At 39.7% G+C, this 27,636-nt stretch overlaps 1 protein-coding gene across 3 annotated transcripts in view; it reads left to right on the top strand.

Moving 5' to 3' along the window:
* The window catches only part of AFF2 (ALF transcription elongation factor 2), a 333,893-nt gene that overhangs the window by 240,195 nt on the left and 66,062 nt on the right, over window positions 1-27,636 (top strand). For all 3 annotated transcript variants that reach the window (XM_065643139.1, XM_065643137.1, XM_065643140.1), the window contains exons 8-9: window positions 4,113-4,164; window positions 18,527-18,564. In XM_065643139.1, coding sequence (XP_065499211.1) covers window positions 4,113-4,164; window positions 18,527-18,564 — 90 coding nt within the window. The remainder of the gene's footprint in view (window positions 1-4,112; window positions 4,165-18,526; window positions 18,565-27,636) is intronic.

Here is a 27,636-nt window from a genome sequence, read left to right as displayed (position 1 = left end):
AAAAACGTGTTGACACAACTTCAACTGTTACAGTAAATGGCATTTCTCTAATAATGAAATAAAAAATCCTACTTAATCCCACTCTTTCCCTAAAGTGGTGTTTTGCATTAGCTATGGATGAAAAGACAAACAAGTACATGTATATTCAACAATAATGTCAGCCGGGTCAGAGAAGAATAGGAAATAAAATGCATTCATAACTCCTCTGGAGATAGTTTTCTGATACAGGCAGTTTTCTCTTTGATTTGCCCTCACTGAGACATTCATTATAACTTTAACATATCTGCCAAACTGGCCTTTATTAATAGCTGTCCTGATCTTCTTAACAAATATACTCTGTAATCTCCAGTCTGAGTGTTTCTGAGGTTACCGATTACATAGAGTAGAACAGCTCAGATGCGTATGGGGATCTCTCACTCAAGAGGGACTAATTTCATGTTCAAACCGTCCAGAGAGTGTTTGAGAGAGCTGTAGGTACAGCTCTTCTGTCTCGGGGCTTTGAAGCTGGAATAGGTTCTAGATATGACAGTGAAATAGTCGCCTTGGATTAAGGTTGCTAGCAATCTTCTAAAGCCCTTGTTGGACTTCAAGTGTGAGCAGATGCTACTTGCTTGTAAATGAGAGTTAATAGAAACGTTAAACGGTACAAGCTCCTGTGACCCATGTCTTCAGAATATTAATCCCATGTTAAAATTGTGGAAGACCATCTAGTCCTCTGCTTTCCATAAAATATTCCCTCTTCCAACCAATATCCTCTGGGAGCAGGTTATTTGAATTCGCTAGTGTTCTACTTTCATTTGCACATCCTGTGTATTTTTAATTTATTCTCTCAGTTCTCCGGCTACCATATATTTATTGTTGATACCATACTCGTTTTCTCTTTAATTATTCCACCTGCCAGGGAAGTGTGATGCATTTTAGAAGCTGTGTGGTTTAGTTGTTTAACCTTTGAGTTTTGTAACTGAATGGGATGACATATTCCTCATTTAGCAGAGCAGGCTAAGAAGAATTATATGCTCCAAGTGATAAGCTTGGAACTGCTAAAGAAATACCAAAATCCAATTTTTTTCCTCTCCCTAGTCGCCTAAACATCCATTAGTCTCTTGAAGGGAGCTCATAAATCCTGCAAATTTAGTTTATCTGAAACCAACTCTAACAGTTGTCCTTCCTACTAATCGTGTTCTATATCCATTTTATATTTTTCGATATTCAATAAACATGTCTTGTGCTTACTGTACTTGTTGGAAAGTGTCTGCAGTATAGGCTGTATGAGGACAGTTATTAATCAACCATTTCAGATGACTGTTTGGTTAGTTTAGTAAGTGTATTCATTTATCTTTTTTATGTTTTCTTCTTTGTTCTTTCTGTTTATTCAATATGGAATTTCCTTTGTCCTTTTTGGTTTATTTCTAACAGGATATGTCAAAAAGGAATTTAACATACAACAAATAATGAAAAAGGCAATAGCTGGGAAAAACAAGCAAACAAACACCCTTTGGGCTTTTGGGGGCTTTGTTCATGAAAAGATCCTTTGCATTATGTCCTCTTAGATCTGCATTAAAAATAATAGAGCGCATTATATAGCAGTGCTGCTTTAAAGCAGTAGATTATTTACACATTAAAGTGAGATGTAGGTTTAAAAGTAGGAGTGTAGGACTGAATTAGAGTTAGCAGTCAGAATTACATAGTCCTGTATGAAGATGGTCTTGGTTTCCTGGGGGTATTGTCCTGGTGTGTGATGAGACTCGCAGATAACAATCTAGGGCTGTGGGCAGAGTGAGCGATACACTGAGAATAGCACAGCAAGTAATGACACTGGGGAAACCAATGAATGTGCCTGCCAGATAAACAACATTAAAAGTTCCTGTTCATCACCAAAGTCCAGGCCTCTAAAGATTAATATTTCCTGCAAAAAAAGATCTGTAGTGGGTTTGCATGGGAAGGTTTTGGTAGCAAGGGGGGCTGCAGGACTCGTGAGCTTGTAGGGGACCCAGGCTGGAGCTGTCTGTTCCTGAGGGTGCACCCATGGTAGGGACCCACGCTGGAGCAGCTAGTGAGGAGCTGCAGCCCGTGGGAAGGACCCGTGCTGGAGAAGTTCATGGGGGACTGTCTCCTGTGGGAGGGACCCCACACTGGAGCAGGGGCAGAGTGAGGAGTCCTCACCCTGAGAGGGAAGGAGCGGCAGAGACGACGTGTGGTCAACTGACCACAACCCCCATTCCCCGTCCCCATGTACTGCTCAGGGGGAGGAGATAGAGAAATCAGGAGTGAAGTTGGGCCTGGGAAGAAGGGAGGGGTAGGGAGAAGGTGTTTTTAAGATTTGGTTTTATTTCTCATTACCCTACTCTGATTTGATTGGCAATAAATTCAATTAATTTTCCCAAGTCAAGTCTGTTTTGCCCATGGCAGTGATTGGTGAGTGACCTCCTTGTCCTTATCTCAACCCATGAGCCTTTTGTTGTATATTCTCTCCCCATGTCCATCTGAGGAGGGGAGTGATAGAGCAGCTTGGTGGACACCTGGCATCCAGCCCGCCACAAATTCTTACTTTTGGAAGATTCCTTATCCATGCTACGGTCTTACTTTTATGGGTTCACATACTACAGGGAGGCATCTGCCGTTTATCAAGATGTTAATGACTAGTAGTAATGTGTCCAGATACTTTGTAACCACTGAGCTGCCCGACAACAGAGGTCACTGAAAGACAGATGACTTATAAACCAGTTTAAAGATCTCCTTGCACTTTCTCTTTTTAAGAGCATGAGCAGAGCTTTGAAGCTCCTGATATTTCCACATTGGGTTTATTGTCCCCTCTTTAAAATTCCTGATACCAGGAGGCTTCCATGATTTACTGGTAGTCTTCAAACAAAAAAAAAACCCTTCCTAACAGAACATCCATTGATTGCTACAGTTATTTAAAGGCTAACAATAAAAAAATCATAGACTTCAGTCTCCATCAAGGCAGAAAGGAAACAGTAATTGCAATTTGTAAGGCTCGTGCCGTGGGTAAAGGAGCTCAGGCTGGGAGAAAGGAAACTCTGCAATTTTAGTGGCTGTCACAGCGGATCTGGGAGAGATGTGCCAATTCATTCATACGTCATCCCATGATAAGAGAATTTGTCAAGGTGAAAAGATGGGTATGAGGTACAAATGTGCTCAAAGGAATATCAGCTCTGAGGAGGACCACCAGATAAAAACGTGAATTTATGGGAAGCTGTACAGAAATGTATTTGGTGGCTGCTAGTCATGTCTCTCTAGGTAGACAGACCTTGAAAGACGAGGCCTTTTCTGCAAAGATGTAACAGCAAATAATATTGTTTCTTGCCCCATGTGTTTTGCTATGCTCAAGTCTCGCATAAAAAAAAAATGTAGTATGAGTGTTAATATAATAATATTCATTATTCAACTCTTTCTTCTGCCAAAGAAAAGGAAGAAGGCATTGAGACAGCCACATCTTTTAGGAGAAACCCTTCCTCTTTAACTAAGGGCTGGGAGCAGTGATATGGCATTTCCCTGTAATTAAAAAAAATAGTTGGGGGGAGGCAGGGAGGGATATGAACTAAAGGATTCCTAGCTTGGAAAATGTTTGGTCTGCCTTTAGATACTAATAAGAGTAAGGTCCCATCAAACCTCAAAGAAGCTCCTCCTCGTCTTGCTGTTTTCCACTCTGCATTCACAGCTTCATAAGGTGGTGATTACCGCTGGCCTCAAAGATCAGTGATGTAACATGGAGGACTTTTTCTCAGTTGTTGGCAGTCTCAAAGCTGACTTTCTCTTCCACCTTCTGATTTAGAAATACCCATAGGTGTATATGGACTAATCACCATGAGACAATGTGCCAATAAAAGAGGACATGGAAGAGGACCTGACTGACCGACTTTATGATGGATGAGTCCAAAAGTCATTTGTTCTTACCTAGCATCACATAGAAGGACTAATACATACATACACGGAATAGTCATCAGTTTAATTATCACAGATCTGATTTTGGTGTTGTTGAATTGAACAGGAGTTTTCCGCTGACTTTGCTGAAGGGTAGATTCAGCCCATTGTGTATGAAGTTAATTCCTTGAATGTAATTCTGTATTGTCTCTCCTTTTTTTTTTTTTCAGAATGCTTGAGGATGATCTGAAACTCAGCAGTGATGAAGATGACAATGAACAGGTAGATACATCTGATATAAGTGCATAGACCATATAATCTGACCAGGTTGTTTTATCAATTGAATGTGATTGCATGTTGGTTTACTATATTTGCATCAGAAGCATTTGGAGGTGCTGCAGAATCCATTAGCTTAAATCTTTCTTGTGCATAGATCCTCTGTGGAAGGACACTTATTCTTAAATAGGAATGCATTTTGTCAGGTTTGCTGAATTAACTTTGTGAAGCGGATTAAATTAAACATGATTTACTAGCCTTTGAATAAGATACCACATGTGGCATCACCCAGGAATAGCTAAACGTGCTCTGAGTTTCTGCCCACCATTGTACCAAACTAACTGTGGAACCGTTTCCACTTGTTTCACAATCGGTTTCTGAAAGCAATGACCTTTTTGGACTTGAGTGCAAAACGACCGCATCAAACCACTATCACAACTGCAGATTTGGTTTGCACTTCGCAGGTTATTTGCACAATTGCACCCAAGAACATTGGGTCTGTAAGTTTTGTTCCAGTCAGTGAGTAAGGGAATGGGAGTCCCTCCATAGTAACCCAGAGATTCCCATTTGTGAGAAGGAAAACCCTCAGTGTGTAGCTGTAAATCAATACAGAAAGTCTCTCAACATACTTGGGACGTTAATGAAGAATCATTTTCAGTAAACTGGCTCATGTCATTCTCTATCCTTCCCACTTTAGAAATATTTATGGATAATGCTGGGAAATAAAGCTAGTGAAATTCCTACTTATCAGGAAAAAGAAAAGAAAAAGATACTGTTAAATTCATCCTTCATGTTACTTTACATATGCAATAGGTCCAACTGTGTAAACAGCTGCAACAGACAGGAAGGTAATGGTAAAATTCAGCTTAAGATCATCTGTTCAGGCTGGGAAATATTAATTATAAGTTGATCTATCTTATTAATTTTTAAACCACCTAAATGTTCTCCTTCAGCCTACCTAATCTGCTCTTTAGGGTCATGCCAGGAAAGATTTACCTTCTGGTGTCAGTTGATCCCTTAGTTATACAAGTCAATATTTTTTAGCACCGAAATAGATTCGCACTCTCATCTGAAGCCAAAGGATCAAAACCCTGTACTTGTGCAATGCTCTGTTGTACAAACATGGTGGCTCATGAACCCAGCAGGTTTCCTGATCTGTTGGAAACTTGCCCAAATAGTCCTGTAGAATGACATTGTGATAATGAGATGCCCAAAATATAGAAATGGAACTATATTATCAGGTACGAGTTACTTTTGTTTCCCTGCAGTAGTGATTTTCTAGTGATTTCAGTAGGATTATTCCAAATATATACAATTTACACTGCTAAAATGAAATCGTGCATCATTACTGAAAGAAACAGCAAATGCTTGGACCAGCATTTGCTTGACATCAAACAAAAAGCCCTCGCTGACTTGAATAGGTGTCCTCTCTGATGTTAATCCCAAGCAGGAAAGACATGGTTGTGTCTACACTGCACAGCGGAGTATTGACAGCTCTCAAAACATCCGTGCCGTTGCGTGGTACCTGCGTGCCTCTTACCAAAGGCAGTGTGATGTTCTTGAGCAGTGTCACATTGCTCCCAGTTCAGGGGCTGCAGCCCGAGTCCTTGTTGGGTGGTGATGTGCCCGAGCTGTAGGAGGACTCAGACTGCACCAAAACTCCATGGGACTTTCCAGTAATTCTGTTCATGGCATAAGCAGTGGACAGACAAGAGAGCACAATAAGGACCATTCATGTAGTTTCTCAAAATTTTATTATGCATAGAAAATGTTTTCTTGGCAGTTCGAGCTTCATCTCACTCTGAGTGATTAGAATCGATTCAGATCTCCTAAGCTCTTCCAAATATCTTCTTAAGAAACAGATTATGGTCTGTATATTTAGGGATTCCAAACATGAATGCTTCCAATAATGTAACAAATAAATGACTTGTCTGCACAGGAAGCACACTGAGCATCTTTCTTAAATGTCCTGCACTTAAGGGAAACCTTCACCTTTCCTGTGTACCCCACACATGTATGATTGCATCTCTTCTATTACTAATAGAGGGTACAGACAAAGTTATACATATTATACGAAAGAATCCCACAGCTTTTTAGGTTTCCTGAATGAATGACTGTACATGTCTGTCCTTTAGATTTTTGTCGCACACTAAGGCCTTGCAAAGTGGAGCAGCACAGCTCTGCTCTGTCCCTCAGGCATTACACTGCCAGTGCCTTCACACTTTAGCAACTTCTGCCCTATCTCTTTAAAGAGAGGAGATTAGAAATGGAAAGAAAGGTTGATCTGCAAAGCTCTGGACCATACTGATCTTTGCAACAGAGCATGAGGCAAGTTACAAGTCACTCCACTCCAGCTGCAAACTCCCGTCATCACTTTCTGGGCCTCGCTTGGAGAGAGCGCGGTTATCACCTCCGTCAAACACATGTAAACACACCCCCCAGTATCTGCAGTGTAGACACTTTGGAGCTGGCCATATGACACATGCTTTGTCCCCTGATCAAAATGCTGATTCTTATGTCTCATTGCGGGTGATTTGGGATTAAAGACACACAGAAAACGACGGGTTAGATCTGGAATCAATTTTCATTTACAGCTGAGAAGCAGTTATTGATGCTGTGCTCACAGTTCAATAAAAGATCTAAAGATATAGACCTTGTGTTTCTCTTTCAATATAAGCAGCATAATCAGTCTCAAATGTTTTTACAAAGAAAATTGTATTGACAGTTTTATTAAAATTGCTGTCTTTAAAGTTTTAAGTTATCCACAATTTTACCTGTTTGAATGGTTTTTAATATGCATGCTGACCAACACAATAGATTTTTAGGTCGCATATTTATAATACCAGGTACACATCTGTTTAATGTATTATTTGAGAGATATTGTTACATTTAAGCATTGCCTGGATTGTAAACTCTCGTAGTATTGTCACTGAGAGGAGCACTGGCATATGGATCAGCATTGCGTTCAGAAGTTCTACTGCACAATATTTTTAGATTGACTATGAGAGATACAGTCAAGGCAGATGACAGACGTGTTATTAGTAAAACCATTAGATGACAAGGCATTTCTGAGATGCTAATGTTAACACTCTTCTGTGAGGAAGGACAGAGGTTTTCGATGGCTTTATTACTCTGTTATTAATAAAAAAATACACCAGAAATTAGCAAGAGCAGTGAAGATTTTTAATTAGTAGCTCAGTTCAGCTAAAAGAGCATAGATAAAACACAGGCTAGTATTTTTGTTCTTTAAAGCACCTCTGTATAATTCAAATTAGCTTTGAGCTCAAAGGCATCCAAATGAGTTGTGCCTGGATACAGTATTTTAAGTAGCTGTAGTGTGCCAAATTTTCTTTAACCAGCTCCTCTTTGTTCTTCTGCCTAAGGAACAGTCCTGTTAACCTTTGAAATGTGTACTTAATTTAAAGCACATTGCTAGTGTTCTATGTGGTTTTGAACCAAAGAAACTTTGATACTAGTTACAGACCTGCTCCATTTTCAGTATTTTATGTATGTAGTGTTTTTGGCAGAACAAATCAATAAGATTGTTTTCTTTTCTATTTTTTTTCCTCCTTCTCTTAATGATTGCTGCTTTATTGCCACTTCTCTGATAACCATACCAACACAAGACATGCATATGATCCATGGCCCTGCTCTATCGTTTGTATTTTAGACAAACATAATTCTTCTTCACTAGGTTAGTATTAGGTAATTACATACAAAATTTTTGCCTTTGTAGCTGAGTCTAAAAAGGTGATGAGCCATAGGTTGAGCTTTGAATTCTTATAACACATACTGAGCTTTCAAAGCCTTTACTCAAGGTAAATTTTTTGAAAGTTTATGAAATTCTAAGGTGCAGTATGCCTTCATCGTATAGTGTAAACACTTTTTAAAGTGGAACAGTGACCACTTTCCTTGCAACAACAGATACCCTTTCCTGTTGTATTTTTTCCCATGTTTAGCTGGATCCTGAACAAGCCGTTTACCTCCCCAAGGTTTCTCTACATTTCCATTTACTTTGTTATCAGCAGAAAGGCTGAAGAACAGCTCTTCAGTAATGACATCAATACTGCACACACAGTGAGAGAGGTCATCTTGTCAAAGCTATAGAAAAATCAGATGGATTAGGATGAAACTAGGTACAAAATAACTTTGATAGAGTCCTTTAATGTAAACAGTTTATCTGTCATTGGGTTCTATTGAAATCCCAGGGTGATGCAGCATCAGTTGTAGCCACAGCAGCATGTGTTTTGATAAAGAACCCACATTCCAGTGTTTAAGACCTGCAGTCATGTTTTATAATTGTAGGGAAATGTTTTCATTAAGCCGTTAATGAAAACAGAAGCTATTACGATAATAGAGTCATTCTCCAACCTTGTCAGTCTATAAGCATAAAAAATCTTTTTGTGAAGATATGTCTCTTCTTGCTAGCTCAGTCCATTGTAATTGATATTCAAATCATTTTATTTTGCACAACACGAGTTGAAACAATCGTATATCATCAACTGTGTAAAATGGATACTCTGGCTTCTGTTAGACAAATCTTTGGTAATAAGAGATTTGATGGCTGACATGTCTAAGGTCATAATTCACATGGTAATGACGTAGGTTCATATCAGATATTCGTTTATTATCTGCAGAAGCGTTCGGTAACCACAATGAGATCTGGGCTGAGCTTGCTGCTATTATGGGCAAAAAACATGGCATACCACTAAAATACAGTGTTATCAAAAGCTTTCAACTTGTTCAAATTCACAGAATCTCACGTAATTGTTCCCACACGTCTTGTTATTGTGGAGGTCATCCATCAGTGAGGAAGGGGATTAATACAACCCTGAGGACAGACGGTTGCTGTAGAGTGCACAGGGCAGCAGATCAACAACAGTGAGCTTGCCCCTGCAGGTTGCAGCCCTGTTCTTACCTAGGCTCGGGGGCAGCAGCTGCCCAGACCAGCACCGAATCACAGAATGTTCGGGATTGGAAGGGACCTCAAAAGCTCATCCAGTCCAATCCCCCCGCTGGAGCAGGAACACCCAGATGAGGTTACACAGGAAGGCGTCCAGGCGGGTTTTGAAGGTCTCCAGAGAAGGCGACTCCACAACCTCCCTGGGCAGCCTGTTCCAGTGCTCTGTCCACAAGGCTGGATGAGCCCTGTCCCTCCCACCAACTTGCCTTTTCCATGGGTTGCCTAGTACGCACTGGCAGCCCAGTGTATCAAAAACTCTCCATCGTATCAGAGAAGATAATATAGTAAAAGAAAATACTGGCAGGCAGGCAGCCCTAATGAAGGGAGAAGGAAATGCCTTAATTGATTAGATGGATAAATAAAGATGGAAGAAGTCCTCTCCTCACTTCCCCACAAGTAAGCAGGCACTTCATAGCTCCTCCGCGCTCTCTTAGGTGCTTCTCTTGAGGTTAGTTTTTCATGCCACCAACCTGAAGCGGCCAGGCTCTGTGAGCCATACCATCACACATCACACACCTGAAGGAGAAGCTTTAGAAAGACATGATGCCTCCATCACTAATTAAATAGAGGTGGAAAGGCCAGTTGTTCCTCAGTACAGCCGCAAGGACCGGATGCTGGAGATCTGCCAGCCTTTTTGGGGTGGGAGGGAGGAGGGAGATGCAGCTTTCAGTCCACAGGATGGGTCATGTACTCTGTGTCCGTGCATGCTTGTGTGCAAATTTTTTTTGCAAAGGAGTCTTTATTATAAGCATGGAGGAAAAATATATTTCCTCAGGGCCCCTTGCTATGTATGCCACTTATGTAAAAGCCCTGTGTTGTTTTGGTAGCAAGCAGAGGCAGCAGCAGGTGAGATAATCAACATCAGCATTGCTGTTGCTAAGAGAAAAGCCAGACTTGACCATATTGTCCTATAAAAATAAATCTGAAGTCTTGGTATCTGTGGGCCATCTTAGTGCTCAACACTTACTAATCCGACCACATAGGAAACATTTATCTCCCTTTTCTCCTCAAAAGGAGAGTGTGATTTTTATCACGCATGCCTTGTGAAGCATTGTGGTAAAGAGAGTGTCTGGCTTTCTTGCACTGGCCATCTGCAGTGTCGCTCTTTTGTAAAAGCCCAAGCAAACATCCGTGAACTTCAAAATCTAAATTCCTGGGAGTTTTTCACACCAGTAGAGGATAGTGCTAGTGCTGGCTTTGAGACTGGAGGGGATTGCAAAAGTCTGAGTGGCGGGACTCATAGGTGGGCAGAATACATGTAAAGTAGGTGATGAAAAGGGCATGATAAATCCAGTAATTAGCTTCTGTCAGCCAGAATAGGGGGAGAAGAAGTGAAAGCTGATCTCCCCTGGAGATATTCCAGAAGGAGAACAGTAATGAGAACTAAGCACCTTAATTTTTCTTACGATAAATGCATCTGCCACTGCAAGGTTTGCTGGGGTTGGAGATGCTCCATTCTGTGCCAGCAGGATGAATCTTCCCAGGACAGACCTTCTGCCCGCTCGTAGGGACAGGTCAGGACCACACTGTGACAGTGCAATTGATTTGGGCAGTGTGCTCTCACAGAGAGAGTGCCTGCTTTACAAAATTACCGATTTCGTGGCAATAATATTAAGTATAATTGGCTAAGTCAGCTGAGTAATGTACTAAACCAGATCAAGGTCATCAAAGAGTTATTTCACGTGTTTACCTCTGTTACCTCTGCTACCTGTTCATAATAGATTTAACATTCCGTATAAATGTAATGTTCAGTTGAAATTAAAATCCTTCAAGTCTTTAGTCCTGCATGGGAAATAAGTGGGTGGCATGAGCAATAGCAACATCAATTCACATCTTTCCAACACAGCCACTGCTGGTACTCTTTGCTCCTTTCCTTCTCAAGTCTGGAGAACGGAGAACTCTTCATTGATTCAGAGTAGGGAAGAGGCTAACGACAGGTTGGACTCCCAAAGGAATGAGATAAAAGCCTTTGCCACAAAGGAAAATCCAGGGGCATAAACTGCAAATGAGCAGGGGTACAAGGGGCTGTTTCCAAGATATCTGCCTATCCTCCTTGCCATTTTGACGCAGCAAGTTATAACTTGTGTGAACACTGCAAAAGTGACAATGGGACATTACACATTAAAAGTACACCTCAGTGTAAGATCTCAAAAAGTCAGCACTGTTCAGGTAAGTTTCAGGGATAGAGATACAAAGAATTACTCTCCTGCTAGAACTGGGAAATGGAGGAATGCACAGGCAGTGGACACTGTCTGCAGCTGCACTGGGAGGTCGCGGGAGATTCTTTGAATCGAGCCTTTTGCTGCTTGTTTCTTGGGGGAAGTTCAGAGGAGACTTTTTCTTTCTCTTATATATGTTTCTTGACCTTTTCTCTGTTTCTTTTGCTTCCTCAAGATTTTCAATCATGTGAATAACATGTTGAAATGCGTCTATGGACTACACTCAACAAATAATGGATTTTTTTTGATTCGCTGACCATCTGGAGGGCTAATAAAACACACCAAACACACATTTTAGAAAAATCATCAGGAAATAAGACAAAAACAAATACTGAGCCTTATTCCTAGCTAGATGTTTTATATTTTCACAATAGGATTATCATCTGCTAAACCTAGGTCATTTGTGGTGAATTTGTAACAGATTATTTGCTAGGAAGTGATGATTCAAACCAGAATTTCAATTTAGAATTTTTTTGTTTGACATGGACCGTTCAGTATAATTTCCCAACTTTTTCTGTCACTGAGGCTGTATATTTGTTTTTCAAATGAAGCAATTCTCATGAAAAGTCTGGCCTCACTGTAGCCAGGAGTTCCGTTCTCTGCCACAGAACTCTGCAATGACCAAGTCAGTTGGTATTGTCAGACCACTTAAATCTACTGACCTCATGAGGCATTGATTAGCATTTAGTAAAGCAACTTGAAAATGTTTTTTAGGACTGCAAAGGTTGAATCAGTAGAATTTCTGATGTCTTTCTCCAATTTCTCCTTTGTTGGATGGAGGAGTCAAAATCAGGACAATTAGCAACTTCTCATCAAAAGCATTTTTGAAAGAATCCAGTGTGTATCAGAATGATTGGGGAAGGAAGGTGCTCTTTCAAGCCTCTTCTGTCAAGGTGCATTGGTACTTAAGTCCAGGCTGTGCCTAAAATAACTGTGCATGTTGTGTGAGTTACCTCTGAGATATGTCTGCTCACTGACAGCCATAGCAGTCTGTATTGTAAAGTTCACCCAAGACAGTGAGTAAACTGAGACCTGTGCCGCAAAAGCAATAATGTTTGTAATACCCACACTAGCCAATTTAAAACCAGCTCAGGTATGTCTACACAAGCAACCAGTGCTCCTCAGAGTGTAGTACGCACTCAGTGCGTGTAGCTCTTTTCTCCATCTCTTAAAAAAATATGGAATAACCCTTCAAGAATGGGAAGTGGCCACATTTTATTTGCACACTTCCTTAGTTTGATTCCCACCATTGGCCTGATGGAAATGTAGGGATTTGGGAAAAAATGCTGATAGAAGTCCAAATATGTCTGTGGTGTTGCTCAATTAAAAGCAGTTCACTGATATCAGGGATGAAGGTGACTCCTGACCCACAGACAGACTCGTTTAGATTGGGTCGCTTAAGCTCTGTTTTTCATTTTACCCAGCCTCCACTGCCCCAATTGAAATTAAATTTCTAGTATTTCAAGTATTCTCGAGCATCTCACTGTGAAGCCATGAAGGTTACTGCATAGCTCAAAGCGATGATGAGAAGCTCTCTGTGGTTTACACACAGTGAGAGTTCAATGAACCGTTCTGATTTATAGATACCACATGATTGTTGACGTGATATTTCAAAAAATGGATCTTATCTGATCCATCCCACATGTTTGGCTTCTGAAGGAAATATGCTTATTTTTTAAAATCATGACATGATGAGGAGAGTATCTTCTCCATTATTTCTGGTCCTAGATACAGTAACATTGGGCTTTTTGTCCTCGAGGTGAGACTGACCCAGAATATTGCACACAGAATCTCAAATACAAGGTTGTCAACTTCATGTCAAAGGCAATTAGCAAGAAAGAGATACAATCTCCTCTTTTGACATTAGGGGACAGGCAGAGGAGAGTGTGACCAGTGACGTAAAGAAGAGGAAAAAAAAAAAAAAAAGGACCACGACTCACATATTTATGCATGCAAGTTTGTGCTGTCTGATTCCCAGCACAATTCTGGGTGGTTTGTTTGCTGCACACTACGTTCTCCTCCTCCCCAAGAAATTGTAGTTAGCACCAACTGTGTCAGTACAGAATCAGCACAGTACAGTTCAGTCAATACATAGTGGGTTTTGGTTTGTTGCTTAGGATCATAGGTAAAGCATTCTGCATAAATACGAGCATGGAGACAAATTATAATCTACAAAGATATATATATATACACACATAAAACTATCTATATAACTTAGTTAATAGGGGAAGTTTCTTTGTTTTTATTGGATTGTTGAATTGGGTCTCCAGGGATTCTCTTCTATACCTACAGAACAGGAGGACAGGGTGGTGGGTTGTAAGCTTACTTGTGCAGAGTCACTTAGCTATTCACCCAAGCATACAGAGCTGGTTACAGACTGGGAGATTAACCTGTTAGAGTTAGATTTGCAGCAGTTCATGGAAGAAGTTAAAGGATGGAGGCCTTCCTTCTGCCAACATGCTCAGTGGCATGAAGTGCCATCTGTCTCACCCTAAGAGACTCTTTGAGGCTCAGCAATTGTCATCTTAGGTGGCTGATCAGTCCTTCTGAATCAAGATGGTGAAGAGGCATTCTTAAAAAATACTTTTTGCCTAATCTCACTGTATCAAAATGAAATACTTTTCCCTGAAAATCCTGGATTTTAAATTATGCAATGGAAAATATGTATTTTCTTTGCATAGCAGACAGTTCCCCTCTAACACTTGGCCAAAAATCTAGTGTGCCTTCTGCAGATGCTAGTTATTTCACTTTGATATTTTTGAGCCAGCCGCTTGTCAGCTCATTCTCCTCAGGTCTTTGTGATATAGGAAAGTTGTACTGACTGGAGTAATTTTTTTCTGGTGCTTTCTAACCAAAAGCCCGTCTGGTAATTGATAGTGATGAAGAAAAGCATCATTTTTCACATTTTGTTTCCACAAATGTAGAAGCAATTTCTGCTTATTCCCATGTTTAATCTTTTGTACAATAGCTAAATACTTGCTAACAAAAAAGGTTTATGGGTATATCCGCACTGCAAATCAAGTAAAGCAAGTGCAGGTGGTTCTTGAACTGATGCTAGAACAACCAGCATCAAAATCAGGTGTAATGCAACATAAGAGGTAGGAGTCATTCGCAGTTATGAAAATCATGGGCTAATATCCATGGGCAAATACACTTTGATGGATGATCCTCTGTATCTTACTGCTTTTCATGTATTCTTCATCTTCTTTCTTCATATTCAACACAAGAGTCAGCTGTTAAATTAAGGTCTTAGAGAGCAGAGGCACAATTATGGAAAGGCCATAACTGAAAAAAAAATCTGAAGGAAATTAGAAATTAAAGTGGAATGATTGTCTAGTTCACTCTGGCTTCCTTTTTCTAATAATCCTAAATTATTTTAATGCATGTTTTCAAGCTCAAAATTAGCAAAGGTCCCATGATGTAATTCTCCTAACACCCATTGAATATTACATTATACCAGTTCGATTTCATTCCAATCTCTTGCAGCATCATCTCCAACTCGGGGCACATGTATCATGGTTTAGGGACCTCCTACCTGCTCTGTTTCCAGGTAGTTCTTTTAATACATAAAGTTTAGGAATCGTTGTGGAGTTAAAACCAGTTCCTTATTTGTAAAGGCCTAGGAATATAAGATAAAAAATAACTCTTAAAACATGTTTGTCTTTGAAATATCTTAAATTAATAATCAAAAGCTCTCATCAAGTCTAAAACAAATCAAACTCAGTCATGAAGATGAGAAACAGGAATTATTAACGGAGTAGCAAGGCTGATGGAGACTCAATGAGATCATTTTGTTCAAAGATTAAAGGCGATGAACACTGAAATAGTTGAGGAGAATGGCTATGAACACATCTGACTAGAGCTGCTAAATTCAGTAATGATCAAAAGTTAATTATCAAAGCAGAGAGAACTACTCAACACAGACAATTTGAGTCAATAGCTACGCAGCCCAGAAAAAAAAAAAGTAATTTGGAAGAAGTATTTTCCTATAATGAAGTTATATAAAAGACTTGCATTTCAAAGAAACCTGCCTAAAACAAGATTGCATTCTTCCTGATCAGAGAAAAATAATTAGCTGTAATTGACAGACCTGCTGCACACCAAATATTTTCAAACAATATGTTTCTGCATCAAAGCTTAATGTGTAGAATTACTCAGTGCCACTTTGATTTTGCCTTTCTTTATCTTCTGCCACTGGGCATGCTTATGAGAGCGCAACAAATACGCTTTGAAAAATGAATGAGCCACACCTACAAGACAAATAAAATCAGGAGGTCAGACCCTGCACTTTTTTCTCACACAGAATCCCTGCCATGTATTCCGTGCTGTGTTTAACATCACCATGGTCCCACTCAGAGGCAAACAGAATCATTTGTAATGCTTCAAGGTCCAACAGATTAACCTGAGCATTTGCAACATTTGTTTAAAACTCTATATGACTAAGCATGTGTGTGAAGGACACTGTCCCTCCAGCATGTGTCTCTTCTGCAGAGTTAGGAAAAGTACCTTATCCCAGTAACAAAGAGAAAAAAACGTGGAAATTCTCCGTGTAAAAATCTAAGGAAAAATATACACTAGAATGTTCATGGTCCAAGAAAATAAAATATATCTATAATTCTTTGTTCCTAAAGGTGCCACATTTCTTTCAGGGTAAACAGTTGCCATCAACATAGCTGAGCAGTCAAAAATCAAACATCCAATTTAGATTCTGCTCTTTAATATTCAATGATGTTGACGTTGCCAGTTCTCACTCCTTGAAATATCTTCATCTTCTTTAAATCTTCATCTTCTTTAACCTTTCATGCAAACAGTTTAGCTCACATCACCATGGACATGCTTTCCAGAAGATCTTCTGCTTTACTTTGTATTAGAATCAACTGCATTATTATTATTAACTTGTGATGCTAGACACTCTTCACTTTTAAGTTTTCTTTTCTTTATCTATATTTTGATGTCAGTTTTTGTGTACTGATTTTCGAATAATTCAGGGGAACAAAAACTGATCTAGATGCAAGTTTCACATGCTTGAGCCCACAATTGTTGTAGTCCAGCTATTTAGCATATTGACAGGTCAAGCAAAATGTCACTGTACAGTAAAAAAAGAAACAAACAAAACCACCACAACAACAACAAAACAAAACAACAACAACAACAAAACAACTTCTGCCAATGTGGAAGGCTGTTTATGAGCTTTGAAAAAAATTTTAGTTCCCTGCAGGATGGGAGTGAAACTTGGCATTTAGTGGGAGGCTTGGGAAACTGAAATGCCATTTTTGATGGCATTTTAATCTGCTTTAAATTAAGCATTTGTGTGTTGTTACATGTAGTTTATTACTCAGAAAGATTTCTTAATAACATGCTTCTGACTGCATTTGCACGTGGCAGCTGAAAAAGGGAGATTTGGGAAAGAGGCACAACTCACATTATCTAGCTAATGAGGCAGAGACCTCATTTCATCATAGGCTTGTTTGAGAGGGCATAATTAGGTTTGGGTTTGTAACACTTACTTGCGCAATCTTAAGTTTAGCATTTTGTGAGGTTTAAGTGTCTTATTTAGCAGCCCTACTGTACAATTAATATAGTTGTTTCCTATCATGCATACATTGATTGATTCTTTAGATGGAAAGCATAATCCAAATGTAACAAACACATTTTTCTTCGCACGCTGGGAGCCAGCTGTTGCCCCATCTCAGCTCTAATTCTCCCACATTTTAAACTCATAATTAGTTTTTTTCCAGGGTTTTAAACACAGATTTTATCTTGGCTATGATTGGAGGCAAAAGTGCCAAAACGGCAGGTATTTTGAAAAACTCTCGCCATGGCGGAGCCCAAAGGAAAACTCATTCTGGCAAAATTTGGAACCCAGTTGTGCAGGTCCCAGAAGTTTCAAAAATTAGTCAGTTTTCGTAAAGGATTCAATTCCTCAAGCGCTTATGTGAGCATTTTTCAGGACCACTAATATTGGCAGTTTCTATGTGGGAACCATTTTATTCCTATCCCTAAGCGTAGCAGAGATTCGAGTGCCTCACCAGTACCCTTGTCTTCAGGTTTGGTAGGCTTTATAAAAGTATCTCTGAAGGTAATTAAGCACTAAAACTTTCCTTACTATAATACGTTTATGGATCAGTTGTCGTAATTCTGCCTTTCGCTGCTATCCGTGCTTGTAATCTCACTAACCATCTAACCGCATTCCACACTTAAATCTATTAGTCTGTTCTGCAAATGTGAGGAGGAATTCTCTGAAATGATACGACAGCACTGGTTTATCTGAATGTGATATTTCAAGCCCTCTTGCATTAAAATGTTATTTACCTATTCTGAAAAAAATCAGAAGGGGGATGCAAGGTTGGTTCAGATTACATAATTATGCCACAGAAGCATTTAAAAAAAAATCTCCGGTAAAATCTCGAGCAGCTTAAGCCGTGTGATAGACTGGCGCGGCTCTGCCATCGGTGCCCCCAGCTGTGTTGCTTAGCAACATTTTAATTCGAGAAGAATCGAAGGAGATGAAATCCCCGTGGAGAGGGAAACAGAAATAAGAGGGCCGTTGACAGATGATCTGAGTTGTTTCTTCTAATATACTGTGAAGATCACTGGCTCTTTTCATGAATGATAAATGGACTGTACACAGATCAATGGGTTCAGCAATAAACTGGAACCAGGCTCCATGTCTGAGGTGGTGCAGGCCGAGAGGCCCAAAGATTTACTCATTCAGATGATTTGGAGTGTGTTTTCTCAAAGGTTTCACAAGAGGAAATTGATCTGAACATTTGGTCATCCTTTGCCCTTTTCTGTTGTTGGCAAATAAAAACTGTTTGGGAAACGGAGTCCATTCTTCCCTTTATTTTCCCCTGTTGTTCCAGATATGGACAGATAGCTTGTGACAAAGGGGACAGACCTCAGAGCGGGAAATGAAGTAATCGCCCTGAATGAGCGGTTCCTAAATACTCGTGGCCATTATGAACAAACAAACCACACTGATAGCACAAGCCGGGGCAGAAGTATTTAAAATCTGTAGCACTATCCCTCTGAAAGGGTCTGGTTCCTGCACCCCCATGCCTCGGTCAGGGCCGCTTGGGCGTGCACGTCTGAAGAGCATCCATGGGTTGATGTTTGCTCATGGCTTGGTTGTGCTTTGGCGTGTCGCTTAACTGTTTGTTTTCCCCCACCCTTCTTCTGTTTACAGGCTGCTGAAAAGACAAAATTGAGAAACATTCCTGTGAAGTAAGTTGGTTTTATATCCGTTTGAAAATACAAGTTTAATGAAGTTGTATGCAATCACTAAAAGGACTAGGGCAGTAAGAGGAGCGATGAAAGAGATAATAGAATTCAAGTTGCCCCAATCATAGCTATCAAAAGGTCAATATCATTGAGGAAAGCTTTCGATTTCTCATGTGTCCCTAATGATTGCACTCCCCGAGTTTCATCCAGTTTCCATAAATTAATGTGTTGTCTATGAATAACTGCCAAATAATATCACAATCATACTACATACAAAGTGCTCCTAGCCTTGGGGAGGTTTGTACATGCTAAAAAGATTGTGATTTTTAATTGCAATCCCTGAGAAGGTCTGACAGGGGGTAAAGAACTAGGAATGTGCCAAATGATTTCTAGACATATGGAAATATTTTGCACCTATGTATCAAGGCTTTGCCATCCCGTTGATTAAGAGCTCTTTCTCACTCTGTGTGTGCATCTCTCTCACACATATACACACGTATGTTTCTGCTCTTTACAGTAGGGCTCTGTGAAGGATGAGCAAGCTACCAGGGAGCAATTTCCAAGACATTTTATGACAAGTTCTTAAATTCTAGGGCACTAGCAGCAACACTCAACCATATATCATTGAATTAAGAAAGTTGCTATATAGATGTCCTGGCTCTATGAGAAAAGGCATTTTCAGTTAAAGCTACCAGCGATCGGCGATTCTGTTTAAATAATGAATACTCCAGTCTTAATGGGTGCTTATCTACCAATAAAACACGTATTTTTAGCTTCAGTAGGTGATCATTGCAGTTTAACTAAGTCCCAGTAACAGTATATTCCCATTACAGACAGAGGAAACATTCTTCTTTTCCTAGTACTTTGCTGATCATGCTGGCTTTTGGACTGGAGTGGTTTTATATTTGTAAGAACATGCACTGACAGGACTCACAAATCACTCTATTTTAACACACATAACAAAAGAATATAGCTCTACTTCTCACTTGGCTTCCATTGTGTATAGTCATTTACACCTTATACAGTGAACGCAAAATGTGTACGAAGACTTGGAGTGATTAGGCAAGATGCAAGTTAGTCATAAACCACTCTCTCTTTATGTTTCATTCAATCTGATAAAAATTAGAAGGAGGATCCAACAGGGACCTGGTAGCACACGAAACTTCTAATAAGACAAGGGACATTTCTTGCCTACAGAGCTAGTTCAAATTCAGTGCAAGTTGAATTAAAATCCTTGTTAGCTGGCGATTGCTTAAAGAGAGCATGAAATGCGCTGTGTTTTCACCTCACATTCTAGAGGATCAAGGAGTTTCAAGGTGATGAGACTCCTGGGGAACAACGCCAAAAAAATCATTTGTGGTTCATTCACTTAAAAATATATATATATATTTATAATCAAATTCTCAGGAATGTTTCAGCTGAATTGAGTTTTCCCACATATTACAGGGATATTGAGCCTTGCAGTCATTAAACTGTGTGTATGTGACACTGATGCCCAATTAATCCACCAGAAAGATGTGGGAGGTGGGGGGAAGAGTGATTTAGGATAAGTGATTCCTTTATGGGACTTGAGTAAGGGCAACATTTTGCAATGGAAGAAGGCCAGATGGACAGTCTCGCTCTTTCCACCTACATGTGCATATTTCACCCTGTCATATTTCCCCCAACTGGCTGTTTAACTTCTCTTTGATTATGTTCATGGTGGCAACTTCAGTTAGTACTGTAGGGAATCCATTATACATATTAATTACACTCTTCATAACAAAACAGCTGAAAAATCTGCCTAGTATTATTCAGTGACATGTAACTATTTAAGGTACCTGTATACAATTATGATTGTATGCTAAAATATTACCTCTCAGGACAAAAGTAAGAATAGTGTCTTTAAGATAGCAGCAGTAGATATGGATTGTGTTTATATAAGCATCACAGCCACACTTAGTACATCTCAGGCTTGTCTTGCTTTTAGTTGTTGCTTTTGTACTTCTCAAATGTCAGAGAATTTCATTTGAATTTTAGTGTTCTTCAGCTATGCGAAATAAAGTTAGTAGCTTCCATTGTCATAAGGGCTGAAAGCTGTACTGATTCCTTCTACCATATGTGACTTATCACGTAGGTTTTTAAAAACACATTTCTGTTATTAAGACATATGTGATAGTACACTTCTGCAAATGTGAATTGCTTTTGGCTAAAAGCCATGCACTAATAAGTTGAGTTGAATCTAACTGTAGTTGTCATCTGTTACAATATATCTATTTTTTTACATATACAAATATATATATAAAATATTCATGGCTGTCATTAGCATAAAAAAATTTCCTTGCTTTTATGCTGTGCTGATACAGTTGTTGTGTTCCAAAACTAGAATCAGAAATCACTCATTTTTAAAGACTGTGGTTCTAGAGAGTCCTTGTACAGGGCCTAATAGTGCCACTCTTTAACATATTAGTTTAGGAGCATGACAAAGATTTCTGTAGAAATGGTCTGTTTACTTTTCATTGCTGAGTTTATTAATGTTGCTGGTTTAATGTTTGGGAGGAAGTTTACTGTTCTTTTTTGTTCTATTGAATCTCTCCAGCACTGATGGAGAGAAAAAACAAACAAACAAACAAACAAGGACATTTCCTTACCGCAGCTCAGTAAGGCAGCCAAACAGCAGGTTTCTTGGTGTCCAAGTGTCTATAGGTGCTTAGACTAACTGGTCTGAACTTCCTGATGGCCAAGATAGATGGTGGTGGCTTTTGGCTCCTTCAGACTTGGTCTCAATTCCATGTTGCTCGTGGCACTGCAACACGCAACATATCCATAGGAACTCATCTTTATGTGTTAGTAGCATCATCTGACGTGATATTACTATAAATAAGCACACAGAAAGTAGCTAAGAAGTCTCTGTGTCTGCAGAATTGTGGGGGTTTTTTGGGGGGGCGGAAATAGTGCAGTTACTTTTCCAAAAACATAAGACCCTTTGCTGTCTGTATGTGGCACCAAGGTGCAGAATCCGTTACATTTAACTTATTTATCCTCTTCTGCCCTTGTCATATAAGGAGCGCTTGCTTTCTCCCACTGGTTTTATCCTAATTTACATTGAGAGTCTGTAGTAGAAAAGAGATTTCCTGGATAAAAGTCCTAGATACTTTCCTACTTAATTGCTGGTCCTTCTCATGCTGTTCTTACCCCTGAGTCTGAAAGAGGTAACATGACTTAAACAAGTTTACCCTGTGGACAGTTTATGATTTCTAAAGAGCTGTTACATGAGAAATGGTTTTGAACTAGGACACATCCACAGGAAATAAAATTCTATATACCCTGTGATTTGTTGGAAGATAGAGAGGACGGCGACATTGTTAAAATTCAATAGCAGCTTTGTTCTGAAACCCAACTGATGATCACTCCTCCCAGTTTTTTTCCAGACTTGGTAGGTAATGGGAGCCCACATCAGCATAAAGCCTAGAGGAATCATGCTCATGTTGACTTGGACCGCATCACTTGTCTTTTAGCAGTGGGTTAAGTGACAGGACCACCTCAGATCCTGATGTCATCCAACACTATGGAATACAAAAGTTTTGTAGGAGAAATTAGGTTTTTAAAATGGAAAATTAATGTCTTTAAGACTGGTTCATGTAGTCCATGGACTGCCGTAGAACTGTGAGAATATTTGAATTGACTTCTTGCTTCAGGGAAGAAAACATTGCTTTATGTGAGTGTCCTTCATACTTTCTTCTTTTATAGTTCCTTAAAAAAGCCTTCAATAGAAAGCAATGGCATTTTCCCCAAACACCTGCATATACTTAAATTTGTTATAGATTTAATGACTTCCAGATACATGTTTTGGGATTATAGCTTGTGTTAAAGTCCCACTGCTATATTTTCAAAATACATTTATTTTCTATCAGCCACAAATTTGTTAACCAGAAAGACTTCTTGTGTTTGTTGTGTTTTCTTGCCATAAAACTCATCTTCTCCTCGGAAGGGCATCTGACTTGACTTGGTATGGTTTTCTGTCCCAACCATCATTGTAAATGCAATCCATTAACATTTGATATTTTGACATTTCAATTGACCTCTCATTTGCAAAGCGCAGTGGTATTTTTCATGGCCTTTTCATCCTTGATTATACATGGAATAGAAGTGACTGTTTCTACTGTCTGCACTTTAAAAAAATATCTTTGCTTTACCAGCTGGAGTGGCACCTTGTTTTTCCCTCTTTTATTCTGCATGGAAGGTCTGGGGTCTAAGCAAGTCATGCAGAGCCAGAGGATTTTCTTATTGACTCACTAAGCGGGAGGGCAAGCAGGTCAGACTCTGAGGGTCAGCTAATGTGTGCTGTAATAGCAGTAACCGTCAACAGATCTTTGCTCCTGTTGGCAAAAGTGCAGGCCAGTGGGCTAGGTCTGGAGGTTGGTTTGTTTTTAACCCATCAAATCAGGCACTTGTAACCAACGGAGGTACAAACGGGGCGGTGTGCTGTTGGTACGCGTGCTCAGCTCTTCCACTGCAGGGTATCTCGTGTCCTGTATTTAATAAAAGAAGAAAAGAAGCTTGTCACCTCTACGTTGGAAAAACCTTCCTTTCATGGATATTGAATGGGAGGATGGCCATATATACATATAGATATTTGTGTATATATGTACATACATGCATACGTAGACACCTATGGACCATAGGTACCTATGGACATTTGTGTATGTGTACCTAAAGGACATTTACTAAAGGACTTAAACCACTTTTAAAGGAACAAAAAGGCCAAACTTGCTATAGCTCTCTTTCTCAGTAAAACTCCCAAGAAATTTCCACACCGCCCCTGTTAGTCTCTGCTTCTAAACCTTCCCTCCCATTGTTTCTCGTCAGACTATTTCTGGCCGACTACTAAATCAGCCAGCACCAATTCAATTAGTTCTAAAAATCCATTACAACGCAGTGCCTAAACTGCCTGCCCGTACTCATTTCTCAAAGAAATCCATTCATATTTATGTTTTAATACTTTAAGTCTAGCATGTGAAAGCACTCAAATCCCCAGCAGAAATCTGGGAAAAAGCCTGCTTACAGTCAATTATAGACACTGTTCTTTAGCCCCTGATCCTCCTGGTCTGTCCACTTAGGCATCTACACAGGTGCAGAGTTCCTTCAATGGAATCAGTTTATTGCACCAGCAATAAAGTCCCTCCAAAAATTCTCAAAAACCCCAAACGCCACATATTCTGCATGTTAGACCACATGGTAGAGTCTGTACAGACACGCAATACTCGTGACAGGGTCGGCACCTGGCATATCCCTATGAAAACCAATCCCCATGTGCTACTGTTGGTTTCCAGTGATTTTTATTCAGGGGGACTATGTTTCCTCAGCAGAATGTGAACTCTAGAAATGTTGCAAAGGATTATTTTACTCTTACAAGTTAAAGGTTAGTGTTGGAAATGGATTATAGAACTGCTGCTTTTAAACTGTTTGCAAAGAAACGCACACATTAAATCCTTTTTGATGATATCGCGTTAATCCTTAAATACTGATTTTTATGTAAATTTTGACTCTTGCAAAGCTCTGACAATTCAGCTATCCCCATGTGGTTTTATCAGAGCTCAATTGCTCCTTTAGATCTTTTTTCCTTTTTGCAGTACCTTTTGCTTTATTCCAAAGTCATCACGGCAGCTGGAAGATGTAGTACTTTAGACATAAAATAATAACTCTACTTAATATTTTACATTTATTTTCTGAATTTTTTCATCTGACACATCTTCTTAGATATATTTTTATCAGTCCAAAGGATAACCACAGTAGGGCTATTTTTATTTCTAGGAAAATGATGCATGATAACTACTGGCAGAGCCCAAAACAGTAAATCAGTCCTGTTCCAACCGCATAATGTATTAAAAGTGTGTAGCCTGTGGTAATCAGTTATAATTTAGTTGACTAGCAGTTTGTTTGGACTTAAAACTGTACAAATGAGTCACATTGGCTAAGTCCTGAAATATAGAATAGTTTGTGCTTTATTAAGGTTTTCAGCTACCACCACAACAGGTACCTAGAGAGAAGGCCCATTTTTCAAATGGGCACAATACATTTTTATAGTGAAATGCTTCCGACTTGATTGTATAATTTATAGTAGATGGTTAAATTACCACACGTCCTGTGTAGTGCACAGTGTTTGCTTACAAGACAATGAGATGAACAGACTCTGAGAGCTCATTCATCTAATATCTTACAAATCTGAGCACGCACCGTCAATACCGAGCACCGCCGGCTGTACCCAGCCACGAGGCGCCCGCGGCTACCAAGCCAGGTGTGTTGCTCAGAAGCCATCACAGAACTTCAGACAGCTCGAGAAACCTTCTCCTCTGTGTATTTTTATTTACAAAGACATGTCTATGCCAGTTGACCCAAGCTAATCATGCATTTGTGTAAAATTTGCCAGGAGCCTTGCACCTGGACAAAAATGAGTGTTTTCATTTTAACGGGGTCACTTATGTGATTTTTCAAAACCACATTTTTACACCTTCATTGTGATACAGCTTGTCAAGATCAAATTTGGGTCAATTTTTAAAAGCTGTGAAAAAGTGAAAGCTTGAGCCGAACAAAACCTTTTTTTTTTTTCCCGATTTTTTCTTTTGACAGAAAAAACAGTCAGTTAAGGTCGATATTTTTTTTTCGGTTTTAGCATGTACATGCTGTTGATCAAAGGAGTGCCCATTCTTCTCTCTTTAGTCATGCTGTCATTTTGATTATTTTAGATTTCGTCTTTGCCTTTCTGGTTATTGTTATTATTTTTAATTTTAAGACACTTAGTATTTATTCAAACAATTATTCTAAGTGTTTGCTCTGGGCATTGTATTAAGTAACAGCTGTTTTCTAACTACCTGTGATCTTTTTTCAATTAATGCTTTATAAATGTGTTTCTGAGCAATTAAGATATTACAACCAAGCATCAAATGCTGGCAAAACTGAAGAAAGGGCCTCATGCTGGTATAAACAGGAGTACATGTTCTGCTGGTTTCAGTATAGCTGGATGAAGCCAGCATCGGAACCAGCCATCAGGTCTCAGAGCCCTGAATTTCACTGTTATACTCTTTTTGTGCTGCTGGAGGATAAATAACCTGAGCAAAACTGTAAGTAGTGTTAGTTTACATATATGACTATATAGTTTATTTAGGTTTTAGCATGTGCTAGACACTGTCCAGATGAAAATCCCTGCCTTGGAGAGCCGGGTATGTGGGTCTACTGAGGTCTACTGAGGCTGTCAACAGTATCTTTGAAATCTGTAGGCCTATGCCTGCTCTCTTTTGGATTGCAAAACTGGCATTTCTCCTATTTTTACCTTGGTGTGAGAGGAGAAATGAAAGTTTCCTTGCTCTTTCTGGGTTGTGGCCTCACAGCCATATCAGGTAGGTTTCCTCTGCCTTGCAGGGTCATGGAAATAGGGCGGAAAAAAGGTGGGCTTCCTTGCTATCACCTTTTAGATATCCAAAAAAAAGTGCCTACCGTAGAGCAAACAGTCCTTTACTTTGGCAGTAAGTGAAATAAAAGAAAATCAGGTGTCTTTCAAGCGTTTATTTTTTTTAAATACAAGTACAAAAAAATAATGATCTTGTACTGAGAGAAGCAGAGAAAAAAATCCAGTCATTTAGGATCGATGAATACGAAAGAAAGGCAAAAGCTAGATAATGTTTCAGGAAATAACACTGCTACAAGGTTAATTTTGCCTCGTACAACATTTCCTAGTATTGAATTGCCTGATATACTCCCTCAGGGGTTGCTCCTGCGCTTGCAATAATCGAGCCTGATTTTATTGGAAAATCACCTCTGGATGAGAGACATACTCTAGAGAGAACTTTGCATGGGTACAAATAGGTTTTTGGTGCCAGTGCCATGTTGCCCAGGCCAGCACAGTTATAGTTCCCAATCTGTCTGTGCATTCAAGCAGCAAATTCATTAGCAACCCTTCTGGCAGGATAGAAAAATAGACATATTAGGGAAATTTACTTTGAATTGCTTTCAGGATTTGTTGGATAACAGTTCAGTAATCAAATTGCGCCTCCTAACAAGAGCATTAAATATTTTTATTAATAGTGGCAGGGAGGCTGCAGATATTCCTTTAAGTGCTGTAACGCTATGTGACTTGCAAAGATCATGGATGAAAGAAGAGATTAACACAGTTGGAGCAGGAGTGCTCGTGATGTCGGAGCCGATGTTTGGTTTGTGTTGTGTGTCGAGACTGCGTCGAGTCGCGTACCTCTCACATCACAGATGTAACGTGTGTGCAAGTATCGGCTCATCCATCAGACCCTGCCGGTTTCCTGGCTCTTTAACTGTAGAAGCGGACCATATCTTGACAGCGCTGAGCTCGCTCTAACTGTGGGACCTAAAAGTTCAGATATACGTAGCGGCTTCCAGGCCTTGTCAAGTGGAAAGTGAGCATATTGTAAACAGAGCGCGTTTTGCCTCCGGCCGGGGGGAGGGACACGTGGAGCGCCCGCGCACCAGGGCCCTCCGCTGACCTTGGAGCGACTTTGAGCGTGAGGAGTCTGGAGGAGCGCGGGGAAAAGGCTGATTCAGAGAGACAGATGAGTGAGAAAGAAAAATCAAGGAGATTGGCACAAGGACGATGGAAGAAAATCTTTCTAAAGAAAGCAGGAAATATTTTTACGCTCAAGGCCAACACCGAGCCCTTATAATCAGGCTCGTCTGGCCACACACAAACAGTAGCAGGGGAAAAAAATATTGAAGGTGGGTGCAAAAGCTGGTGTTCTGCTGGGGGAAGAAAAAGAACGGAGTGAATTTATTAAAGAATAAAATACATTAAACTCCAGGAATTGATAGGGTTAAAAATTAGGATTGTAAAAAATAATCTGTACGCTCTGTTTCCTAATTTCTGTTGTCTTTGTGATTGTTTCACTGTGAAGAGGGGAGCCACCGTCCGTATCAATCACAGTAAGCTAGTTAGACACAGAAGTAAGTGGCATATGGCTTAGCGCTTTTGGGTCTAGCAATCAAGTAGCAACCTTCTGCAATACAACTGTAGTTCAGTTCCCAATGGGCTTCACTTTGATGATGAGATATATTGAGTTCCCTGTGTCTTTCAAA

Source organism: Caloenas nicobarica, chromosome 12 (assembly GCF_036013445.1).
Source record: "Caloenas nicobarica isolate bCalNic1 chromosome 12, bCalNic1.hap1, whole genome shotgun sequence".
NCBI lineage: Eukaryota > Metazoa > Chordata > Aves > Columbiformes > Columbidae > Caloenas > Caloenas nicobarica.
Note: the sequence above shows the minus strand (reverse complement) of the source record. Positions and strands in the feature narration are given on the sequence as shown.